General features: G+C 32.9%; 2 protein-coding genes across 2 annotated transcripts; both read left to right on the top strand.

Moving 5' to 3' along the window:
* The first annotated feature begins 1,774 nt into the window (after positions 1 to 1,774).
* LOC143566534 (E3 ubiquitin-protein ligase AIRP2-like) lies at positions 1,775 to 4,747 on the top strand. The gene is made up of 6 exons (XM_077053211.1): positions 1,775 to 1,921; positions 1,952 to 2,020; positions 2,785 to 2,947; positions 3,140 to 3,206; positions 3,970 to 4,204; positions 4,415 to 4,747. The coding sequence occupies exons 2-6, from the start codon at positions 1,965 to 1,967 to the stop codon at positions 4,623 to 4,625; spliced, it is 732 nt and encodes a 243-aa protein (XP_076909326.1). The 5' UTR covers positions 1,775 to 1,921; positions 1,952 to 1,964; the 3' UTR covers positions 4,626 to 4,747.
* A 1,396-nt stretch (positions 4,748 to 6,143) lies between these two features.
* Positions 6,144 to 11,186, top strand: LOC143566520 (uncharacterized). The gene is made up of 8 exons (XM_077053198.1): positions 6,144 to 6,230; positions 7,427 to 7,482; positions 7,632 to 7,901; positions 7,995 to 8,055; positions 9,285 to 9,409; positions 10,272 to 10,334; positions 10,642 to 10,766; positions 10,993 to 11,186. Exons 1-8 carry the CDS (start codon positions 6,158 to 6,160, stop codon positions 11,141 to 11,143), a joined length of 924 nt encoding a protein of 307 aa, XP_076909313.1. The 5' UTR covers positions 6,144 to 6,157; the 3' UTR covers positions 11,144 to 11,186.
* Positions 11,187 to 11,808: the final 622 nt, after the last annotated feature.

Genomic DNA, 11,808 nt, shown 5'->3' with positions numbered 1-11,808 from the left:
AATAATCAACTTATCCTCATGTCTAAGGCACATAATGTGACTTAATGAAAACCAAAAACTGTTTAACGTCGGGTAAAGGCACATAAAGAAGGTTAATTTTTTTTGAACGACTAACTAAGTAACGTCGGGTACTCCGTATGCGACCCCCATTGGCTAAAGGTAGTCCGATCCGGCCACGAGTCCGAACGGACACAACCTCTAGCGGTCCACATATTGAGAGATTCCCCGAATAAAACCCGACTCTCACGCCTGCCAAACGGCACGGCAGCGAGGGGTCGGTAAAACCGGGTGAGATCAGAACTCGAACCCTTTCCCTCATATCTCCCATATAAATTGATGATAGTTAAGTTTAAACCCCCATACTTCTCACTAGTAAAGTAAGTGCTCTACCATTAAGTCACATCCCATTTATATTGTTTTTAAGAGGTTAATAAATGAGGAAATCAAGATAAGTTTTCTCGTAAAATAAAGTAGTAATATCGGCTTTGAATTCATACCAACCAACCTACCTAACTGTCAGGTAAGGTATTAAATGAAACCAATACAACTGTATCGCCTCTTCTTTTTCACAAGCAGACAAGCTATAGCCATATCATTAACCTCACATACACATCCTTTGAGGTTCTTTCTTGGAAAAATTACAAGAATAGACAAGTTTGACTCAAAATTTACCAAAATAGACATGTCTATTTAGCCTACATCTCTCCAATTATTGGTTTATTAACCAATAAACAACTGACACGTCACCGAAGCCCCGCCTTAGCCTCCACTTTATGGGCATGGAATTTTATAAAAAGTAAACAGGTCCCACCTTTAATCAATAAAAATTCGACATGTGTCAAAGGCGGCTAAACTTAGCCTACATCTATGGTTATTTAGCCGGCATATTTGACTCTTAGCCGGCTTCGGGATACGTGTATATTTAGTTAGCCGGCTCCAAATATTCCTTCTTAGCCGGCTCCAACTCGGCTTGTAGACTAAGGCTTCACTTAGCCGCCTTCAATTTTTTCATTTAGCCGTCAAAATTGAATATTTTACCAACCTTATTAAATATTTAACCGGTTTCACTTAGCCGTCTTCTTAGCCGGTGTAAATTTTGATGCCAAAATTGAATATTTTACCAACTTACCAACTCTATTAAATATTTAGCCGGCTTCCCTTACCCGTCTTCTTAGCCGGTGTAAATTTAGCCCCCAAAATTAAACATTTTACCTACTCAATTATTTAGCCGGCTTCGCTTAGCCGCCAATTTTTTTTCTCCTAGTCAGCATGTTTTAGCCATCAGCAATAAATATTTTTCCTACCCAAATTTAATTTTTTTCACCAACAATTTTTATAAAACTATACAACCATATTCCCTAAATGAAAAGATTGAAGGCGGCTAAGTGAAGCCTTAGCCTACAAGCCGAGTTGGAGCCGGCTAAGAAGGAATCTTTGGAGCCGGCTAACTAAATAGACACGTATCCCGAAGCCGGCTAAGAGTCAAAGACGCCGGCTAAATAACCATAGAGGTAGGCTAAGTTTAGCCGCCTTTGACACGTGTCGAATTTTTATTGGTTAAAGGTGGGACCCGTTTAATTTTTATAAAATTCCGTGCCCATAAAGTGGAGGCTAAGGCTTAGCCGCCTTAGCCGGCTTCGATGACGTGGCCGTTGTTTATTGGTTAAAAAACCAATAATTGGAGAGATGTAGGCTAAATAGACATGTCTTTTTTGATAATTTTTTAGTCAAACTTGTTTATTTGGGTAATTTTCACTTATTATTTTAAAACAAGGCCAATACTTCTTTTTATTTTCTCAAAAAGAAAAGGTCTAAAAGCTTTTTTTGCTTCTGAGAAAACAAAGACATACATACATATACGTGTATAACTACATAGTGTCTCTGTGTGTGTTAGCATAGGTGAGTGAGTATTATTATTATTATTATTATTATTATTATTATTATTGAAGAAGAAGAAGAAGAAGATGGATATGGAGTCTTTGAAGATTCTTGAAGCTGATATACAACATGCCAATGCTCTGTAAGCTCTTTTCATTAAACTTATTCTTAATATATTTTTTATTTTTTAATTTTTTATTTTTTTATTTATGGGTTTTGATTATTTTTTGGTTTCCAAAAAAGGGTTTTTGTGATTCTTGAAAATGGTATGTGGTTCTTGAAAATCTTGAAGGTTTTAGTGTAATTCTTGAGTTTTAAGTGCTAAAAAAGCTAGATGCTTTAAGGGGTTTGAGTTTAAGCCTGTTTATGGCTTTATGCAACTCATGTATAATTTTTTAACATTACTTTCTTTTGGTAAAAAAGATGTTTTAAACTGCCAGAAATCCAAAAATAAACATCAGGTGATTAAGCTAGGAATTACTAATTAGGTAGTGTCTTGAAATTGCAGTTAGTTTTCTTTATAAAAATTTTAGTTTTAAAAAATGTAGGAAAATGACAGTCTATGGCCAAGAAACTTACAAAACTGTAGCAAATATTTTTTTAAAGAATTTTAGTATAAATATTTTATGGTTAGTTTTATGAGAAAATCCTGAAAGTAGCGATTTTTCGGTCGATTATGGCTAAACACTACCCATGTGTAGCTAATTTGTTTTTAGCTTTAAAAGACTAGTTATGTTAACTTGGAAATATATATTCATGTGTTTGGACTAATAATATTTACAAACCTAATGTATGCTTTTAACAAGTTATGTGCTGATTCTGGTATTAAAGAAAAATATATTAAAAATATAATTTTAAAATTTTTGTTTTATTTAATTTTTGTGTTAATCATCTTTGTATATGCAGGGCAGCTGCAATTCCTAGAGCTAAATACGGTGCAAGATTTCAAATGAAACTAGTTTACAATAAACTAGCACCGCTCGTTTTGTTCTTGCTTCAATGGATCGATTCCTCTTGCACTTGCTTGTTGCCTCGATACCTCAATCTTGTTCATGTTCTTGTCTACAAGGTTTGTTCTTCATAACTTTTGTATCCAAATACATTTACACGGTTCAATAATATGTCCGTTTGAGTTGAATCCAGCTTTCACTGGTTTTCTGCCTTTAACCCTCTTTAGCAGGGTATTGTCGGGCCCGTGAGTTGTCTAGTAACGGGTTCTCATGATCACAAAAAAATTAACATCATACGAAAATCTTGTTAGGTATACACGGATGGAAGACCGAAGATTTCTAGACATGGAAGAAAGGCAACAATAAGTGAATTTTACGGTTTGTTATTATATATTTTCTACACTTAGTATTTCATGTTTAATCAGAGGTGACGATTTTGACCCGTTAACGTATGCGTGGGCCGGCCAAAATGTATTTTTATTTTTTACTGCATTGAAAATTCTAAATAGTTTTATTGAATATTCAAATAATCATTTTATTAATAGTGTTTTGTAAACATATTTATAGCATTAATTTTTGCTATTCTTTTTTGAAATAGACAAAAAAAAAGTGTTTACGGGTTAACCCAACCCGATTTGAATCGGCCCGACTCTACTTTTAAAAGAAAATATATCTTCAAAAAAATTATAGTTACTATGGTTTGGAATATTTTTGCTGAAAATGTCAAAAAGTTTCACTTTTTATTGCACACAACCTCCTAAAGAGTTTTATTTAATATTCAGATAATTATTTTGATGATAGGGTTTTGTAAACATTTTTGGAGCATTAATTTTTAATTACTTATAAAATAGACAAAAAGAGTGTTTTCGGGTCTACCCGACCCGATTTGATATGTACTGAAAGTTACCCGTTTTGCTCGATGCGCCTAGTTACCAACTCTTGTTTAAAAAAAACTAATGTACCTTTAAAAATTTGATAACTAACATTAGGTTAGCAGAAAACAAAGAAAAGAACACTTCATTTTAAATTCCTTAGTTTTTAAGTACTAATCACCATTTAAATATTTTTAATGAAAAAGTCAAAAAAAGTTTTTTTTTTAATATTTTTTTTTCTGATGAAGATTGATATATCATACATGCAGCTGTTATTTTGCCATCTTTGAAAAGACTACACCTTGACTTGGTGGAGCATGAATATCCCATGTTTAGTGGTTCAAAAGAAGAAAGCTCAAGGACAAAAAAACCAGAAAACAAAACTGGTTTAAAAAATCTCGATTTAGAAAGAGAAAACGAGTGTGGGATTTGCTTAGAAGCGTGTACAAAGATCGTTTTGCCTAATTGTTGTCACGCGATGTGCATCAACTGCTATCGAGACTGGTATGTCACTAATATATGTAAACTAGTGCATTAATAAACGTGACAAAATGGTCGGGTCGACAATATAGGGTCAAAACATTTTAATTGTTTTATGGGATAAGATGGGTCAGGCTGTGTTAACCCGAAACACTTTCTTTTTCACATAAATAATATTATGTCAACAATAATTTTCAATAAAGTTATTAACATGTTATTTATTTATGTTTTTAGGAAAACAAGATCGTCATCTTGCCCGTTTTGTAGAGGTAACATAAGGAGAGTAAAATCGCGGGATTTATGGGTTTTGACATGTGATGAGGAGGTTGTGGATGCTGATCGGGTTGTTGATGAGGATTTGTTTCGTTTCTATTTATACATTAACAATCTCCCGAAAGATCACTCTGTTGTGGTTTTCTTTATGTATTATGAATATTTAATGTAATGTCATGGTATTCGGCTTAGAAAATGTAAGCGGAACGAGGAATACGATGACCCTTAAAATGTATGTAGAGTCTAATTATATGGAATGTTATGTTAACACGATTCGGGTTACGTTAAAATCGGGCTTTTATTGTTTATTATGTTCATATGGGATTATTAATATTTTTTACACATAAGCGAACCACATCATTAAAAAAGTAATGAGTTAATTTTCAGTTACCATGAGATCACCGGACGAAAATGTGTTCAAAGTTGGAACACTTTGTAAATATTACCCGAGTTCTAGTAAATCAAAGTCAAGATTATTAAAATCTAATTTCACTTTTTATATTAAAACTGATTATCATACTTTTGCTACAACAATAACTTGTTTGTTTTAGTGTGCTTGGGTTATAAAGTGGGTGGAATCATTGGGCCAGCATCTGGGCTGAAAGTCCACTGTTAACAATGAGTCAGTGACTACCAAATTACCAATTTAATGTGTCTTATGACTCTTATCTATTACTTGGTTTAAGTTAATGTAGGTTCAACATTATGGCTATTGATTTGATTTTTGAAATTCATTTGAATTTATAAACATTGATAACATCTTTTTGTCAATGACTCAAATTATGCCTAGGAAAATATTAAAAAAACAAATTATTTTCCCCTCAAATGTGCTTGTCTCTATCTTTAAATTGGATGGCTAATTGACTTGTGACATTTTGATAATTTCTTTTACTAAAGTATAAAAATATACATTATTCTCAGTTATGGATGTGTGAAAAAAATTTATTTAATTTCATATAACTATTAAAATATTAAGCAAACAAAGTATGTTTTTTAAATTAATTCTTACTATATTTGATAAAACTAATAAAAAAATATTGTGATATAACTACTGCTTTAATTGGTTTCTTATTACAACTTTTAATATAGGTTAGGAGGGCTTTAGCGGATCTATGAGTTTTCCATTCTTACGATGTGTTCCTAAGTCTAATTTAACGTGAGGAAAAAAAAACTGGAAGAAAACAGAGAAAAGTCTTGCTCCTGAGTAAGTTTTTTAAAGGAAAAAATAGATAAAAGAAACAAAAAAAATAATTCTTATTATTTTCCTTTCAATTTGAAGATATTCAAAGAGGAATGAGTCTAATAAACCCTAACTATTTGAAACTTCCCAATTGCCCCTAAGCAATTACTATAAACATAACGTAAACATGTTATTTTCTCTTTCTTTTAACTTGAAAACACATAAAATTACTAATTATTTTTTTCTTTCCCACTTAGAACTCTGAAACACGAAATCACATTATATATCCCGTTTCCCCTCCGTTTCTTTCTCTTCTTATTTCCCTTTTCGTTTTACTCTTTCCTTTCGTTTAATAAACCCGAGAACAATTTTTTTTTTGTTATAAAAAATGAAAGTTTTCTTTAAAAAATTATTATATAAGAAAAAGGATAAAAGATGAAGTTTTTGCCTTCATTTTCTTTGTAACAAATGGGGTCTAGAATATGAGTGATGAGTGATGAGTGATGAGTGATGAGTGATGAGTGATGTCTTCTTATCCCACCATGGACTGTACAACCAAATTACCATCTTATCCCTCTCTGCACCTGCACTCCAAAGGTATATAATTTCATTTCAATTTCAAGTCTTTCTTTGTATACTTAAATAAAAAGGATCCAATTACAATAGAGGTGACGTGGCAAGTAAGCTGGCAACAAGCTGGCTCTGTCACCCCTTCTGAATGATAAAACCGATCTTATTGAAAAAAATGTTATCGTTCTTCGGCGTCGTTGAGTTACTGTGCACGACCCGCTGAACTCTTTATTAAAAACGTAGCAGCATCGGGGACCAAATGTATCAAAAGTAAAAGGAATACACACATGTTTTGTTCCTGCTGCTGTGAAAGAAACTAAACACCTGATATACAATTTTACATTGGTGTGTTGTGTGTGTATAGTTTTAGGGATAAAAGTAGAATGAGACGACCCCGAGCTCAACTCGTTTGGATCTCTATTTTTAAAGCTCCATATATAACATAATATATATTATTTTAGTTATTTTTCTCATATTTTTACATATAATAATAATTTTTAGTAGTAGGGTGAGATTATTGTACAATAATTGCTTAACGTACGATAGGTACGCGACACGCTCAAAGGAAAAAACAAAAACGCTCAAAGGAAAAAATACTAAAACGCTCAAAAACGGTTTTCGTGAAGAAAAGTAGAAAAATGTTCGATTAACGATCCAAAACTGTTTATTTCAGTGAACCAATGATTACTTTGATATGTATTGACGATTTCGAGATCTTGTGATGTGATTTCATGGATCGATTTCCTGAATATAAGTATTCTTGTACCTAATGTACGTTAAACATTTATTGTATTCTATCTTTTCTCATTATTATTAATACATAAATATAAATATATGGAACAAAAATTATATAAATAATAGTGTCGTTTAAGCTCGCAGGCCGGATCAAGCTCCATAAGTGAAGTTTGGGCTTGGGCCATTTATTTAACAAGCTTATTTGCGAGCGGCTTGGATCGTTTACGCCGCTATTATTGACTATGGACAGAGTTTGAACGAAAATGGGTTGAAACTAGAACCTGTTGAAAGGCTCCCAAATTGTATTCAAATGCTTAAAAACTATCAAACTACTTTATTTAAAATAGTTAAAATTTTTGTTCTGACATAATATAAAACTAAAAGTTATTAATACTTAAGTGTGACCATCTAAGATGTATGGAATATGGATTTAATAAACCCTTGTGCAAAAAGTTGTAAACTTGTTTAACATTTCGTGTTGTTATTAGGTAGGAGGTATGAACGCGCATACTTTCAGCATGCTCGACCAAGATTATTGTTTATGGTAAGTTTTCATACATTATACTTAATAGTTAATACTCATGTTAGTGAAAACTGCAATGTTTCACTATATAGGTAGCTTTGTCTGCGTATTTGACTACAAGTCAAACGCCTCTAGTTAATATTATAACAAAAAAAATATCAATTTTGCAGCGTTTTCATGCTGACATGAAGATTTACTCAAGCAAAAGTGCACCGAAAAGGTTAAAGAAATCAAAAGAATTACAAAAAGTTGTGAATCCACAACGTGCTGAAAGTTCATTAGATGAACAAAATGTAAGTTCAGATAAATCTGCATCAACTGATTCGGTTAATAATTTGGAGTCACGAGCTTCGCTTGCTATTGCTCCTAAAAGTTCGGTTATACAAGCTTGCACCTTGACTTCAGGTTTCATAGCTTTCGTGGGAGTAGTTATTCGACAGGTAAAATATTGATAGCAGAATTTACTTATTTCTTTGTGAAGACTTCAGAAAAAGAATTCTATAAAAAATAAAATATTTGTTGCCTTTTTGCAGGGTTCTCATTTGGCATCATTACAAGGATGGCCTATAGCTGATTGCTCTTCTGAGATATCATGTAAAGTTTCTAACTTTCATTATATTTACTTGTTTAGAATTTAGATTAAAGAGTTGCAATAAACTTTGGGGCAAATTTGAAAACCATACGGGCTTTCGTTTACTTTACATATTAATCCCTGCACTTTATTTATGCACGATTACGTTCCTAAACTTACGATAATCAACGAAAATGTCGTTTTTATGAAACTTTAAACCTTTAATGATGCAAACAAGAAAGGTCTTTTTTTCCATGATTATATCCCTTAAATTTAAAAGTTGAATGATAAACTCTTTGGATTCTATATTCAACACAACACCGATGACTTTTTCGTTGAGTTTGTACACGTTAAGGGATTTATTCATAAACTAAAGTTCAGGGACTTATTTGCAAATTCAGCGAAAGTTCAATGATCTTTGAATGTGGGTCCCGTTTACGTTTGAAACAGAAACGGGACCCACAAAACCAAGGGCGAAGCTATGTGGGGACCGGGGTGGCCCCAGCCACTGCCGTTTTCTCCGTTAGTATGGTAAATTTCACGATTTTTCTTGAAAATTTTTATAGGTATTAAGCGCGGTCACCCCCGATGTATTTTTCCAAAATGATACTGGTCACTACTGATTTTTTTTTTATAAATATAATACTCCATTGTTTGGTTTTTTTTCTAAAACCTCGCAATATTTATATACAAAAGTTACAAAATAGTAGTCGAATAGTAAAAGATTTGTTTTTATAAATATTTTAGGTCTTTGCAATTCTTCTTCTAGGTATTCACCCTTAGGGATGAGATCGGTACCATACCGGTACAAATACCAAAATATTCAGTTCGATACCGGTATTGAAGGTAAAATTTGAGATATACCGGTACAAAACTCAAAACTTTGGTATCTATTTGGTACCGACGGTACCAAATCTGTACCGATTTCGGTACCGGTATCAATACCAAATTTATTTCTCCCAACTCACCCTTTCTCTCGCATCATCATGAATATTTTTGGTCTTTGTTGGTTAAAAAATTATTTTGTTTTTTTTATTGTAAAAACAATTGTTTGAATAAATGAGGAAAAATTAGATATATAGATGTCATATTGTTTGATCCGACCCGAATAGACACGAACTGAATCACCGACCCGGAAATTTTTTAGTCCGTGACTTCGGTCACCCCCGTGACTAATCCCAAGCTTCGACAAACTATATAAAAAATATTAAAAATACAAACTTATTAATCAAAAGCACTTTTGTGATTACAGTTAATTTTGAGATTTGGCATCTGCAACTGATAGCAGGATTAGTCATACTCATATCGTCTTCTCGGTTATTATTACTGAAAACATGGTCTGATTTTGCTGAGTCTAGTGAGGCATCCAATCAACAGGTTCTTTGTAAACATTGACTCCAATATTAGAAGTGGCAAAATGGACGGGTTGGGTGACGGGTCAAGATTGAGTAATACTTTTAACGGGTCAAAACAGTTTGGGTTGACCCGACGACACACTTTTTATCCAAAGTTCTATAATATTTGTACTAATAATTTGGAGTGAACTGCGGCTTTCGTCCCTGTGGTTTGTTCAAATTTTCCATTTCAGTCCAAAAGTTTAAAAATTTTGCTATTTTCGTCCCTAAGGTTTCTTTTTTATTGCAATTTTCGCCTATTTTGTTAACATCTTTTGGGCTGAAATAGCATATTTTAACAAACCACAGGAACGGAAATCGCAATGAAAACGAAACCTTATGGGGAAAAATTGCGATGTAAATGAAACAGTAGGGACAAAAATAGCAAATTTTAAACTTTTGGACTGAATTGCCAATTTGAACAAACCACCGGGACAAAAACCGCAGTTTTCTCATTAATTTGTATATCACACTAAATTCAATATTTTAATATTAATATAAGTTTGTAAATAAAAAGTTTTTAAAGGTTTTATGGAATAAAAATGTGGCAATTGTTGAAAAAACTTATTTGAATTTGCATATAAGTCCTTGGACTTCATTTTTGCATGATTAATCCCCCTAGACTTTTGAAACAAAACTTAAAGAGGTCTTATTACATCAAGTTAAGGACTTTAATCATGCAAAAGAAGAAGGGTCTTTTTGTTAAAAAAAAAAAGTCTTCGCTTTACCATTAAGTTTTGGAAGTTAAGATAGAACATGACCTGAATCGAGCTATCCATAAGTAAATAAGTCGGAATTGCTACCTCTAAAAAATCATTTTTTGATTTTGTTGTATATTTATGCAGGTGTTAACGTCACTCGAGCCGTTAGATTATGCAATTGTGGCATTTCTTCCCGGCATTAGTGAGGTTAGAGTAGAGAAAGTTGGATTTTATTCGCTTACATCATTTTTCTCCATGCATTATATTGTGGGGCCCGTTCCGATTCTTCTTACTCTAAGTTAGTGGGACCCACACATAAATTTTATTTCTCTTTGTATTATACTTTTGTTAAAAAAAAAAGCTCACGGAAGATTACCCAAATACCCTTTCACGATAATCATGTACCTAGCATAGTATCCGCGCTTCATATTTTTGTGTCATTTTACCACACCTAATTTTGCCAAATGTACCCTTTGTAAAAAAATTTGAAAATAAAATATTTTTGTGTGTATAGGAACTTCTTTTTCGTGGTGCATTGCTTCCGCTATTTGGAACCAACTTGATAAGTGCTAGCGCAGTTGCTGCCTTATTTGGGATTTTACATTTAGGAAGCGGTCGCAAGTTCTCGTTTGCAATCTGGTATGAACTCTTTTTTTTTTTTTTTTTGTAAATTACACTTTTGCCTATAGGTAAAATGACCAAAATACCCTCAAACTGGTATAACTTAAAACAAACTTTGCTAATATTTGTGTTTTTAGGTAACCAACTTCTAATTTTAGAAAAGTCAAAAGTGTTGGCGGGTCAACAGTCAACACGAACTGACCCGTGTTAAAATGTGTTATTTAACGTTACTATATCATCGCAGGGCGACATTCGTTGGGCTTGCTTATGGTTATGCAACAATTTTATCATCTAGCCTTGTTGTGCCTATGGCTTCTCATGGAATTAATAATTTGATAGGCAGTATTATATGGCGCGTTACGCGCCCCAACTACGAAAAAACAGATGTACAATGAGTGTAAATGTATGAGAAATTCACAAATTGTAATATTATGTCTATATGTTGTCAGAATTCAATGAAATTGGAATCTAAATTTTATTCCGTCCGGCCTTATTTCCCATCACCAGGGTTGTTTATGAGAATCCCAAAAAATCCAGGGCCTGAGGTGAGTATAAAAAATCGGCCCCTAAAATATATTAAAAATAAATAAATAAACTAATACCAAATCTTTCGGAATGATGCATGATGATCTTGCATGCGCGAGTTTGAGACTGACTTGGGCCTGATGTATGCATTCTTTGTATTTACACAAAAGTCTGTTTTCTGACTTGAACTCGTGACCTTTAAGTCATATGACAACAATCTTACAGATGCTCCTAGGCTCACCCCAAAATCATTAATTTATGAACTTTTCGGGTATATATTGAAACTAGTTCAAAGATTGTTAACAACCATATGTATATAACCAAATATGATTTCTTTTCATAGGCAGTCATATTGAAACTATTAAACAACCCAATCGAATGCATATGAACTAAATCATAGCAATCGCGTTGTAACCAATCTATCGAAATTTGAGGATCTTAGAGTGTCGTAGTATGCAGTGGCGGACCCAGGAATTTTTCTTAATGGGTTCTCCTTTTTCGATTTTCAAATTTCTCAAAGTTGACTATTAAAACT

Source organism: Bidens hawaiensis, unplaced genomic scaffold (genome assembly GCF_021521415.1).
Source record: "Bidens hawaiensis isolate Kalapana, Puna unplaced genomic scaffold, B.hawaiensis_p1.1 tig00022900_1, whole genome shotgun sequence".
In the NCBI taxonomy this organism is placed as follows: domain Eukaryota; kingdom Viridiplantae; phylum Streptophyta; class Magnoliopsida; order Asterales; family Asteraceae; genus Bidens; species Bidens hawaiensis.
The sequence above is the reverse complement of the archived record's forward strand: the minus strand, read 5'-3'. Positions and strand labels throughout refer to the sequence as shown.

Coding starts and splice junctions, on each gene's coding strand:
- LOC143566534 (XM_077053211.1), top strand. CDS start 1,965: ATGGATATGGAGTCTTTGAAGATTCTTGAAGCTGATATACAACATGCC. Junction 2,021..2,784: donor ATACAACATGCCAATGCTCT/GTAAGCTCTTTT, acceptor TTGTATATGCAG/GGCAGCTGCAATTCCTAGAG. Junction 4,205..4,414: donor ATCAACTGCTATCGAGACTG/GTATGTCACTAA, acceptor TTATGTTTTTAG/GAAAACAAGATCGTCATCTT.
- LOC143566520 (XM_077053198.1), top strand. CDS start 6,158: ATGTCTTCTTATCCCACCATGGACTGTACAACCAAATTACCATCTTAT. Junction 7,902..7,994: donor TGGGAGTAGTTATTCGACAG/GTAAAATATTGA, acceptor GCCTTTTTGCAG/GGTTCTCATTTGGCATCATT. Junction 10,767..10,992: donor AAGTTCTCGTTTGCAATCTG/GTATGAACTCTT, acceptor ATATCATCGCAG/GGCGACATTCGTTGGGCTTG.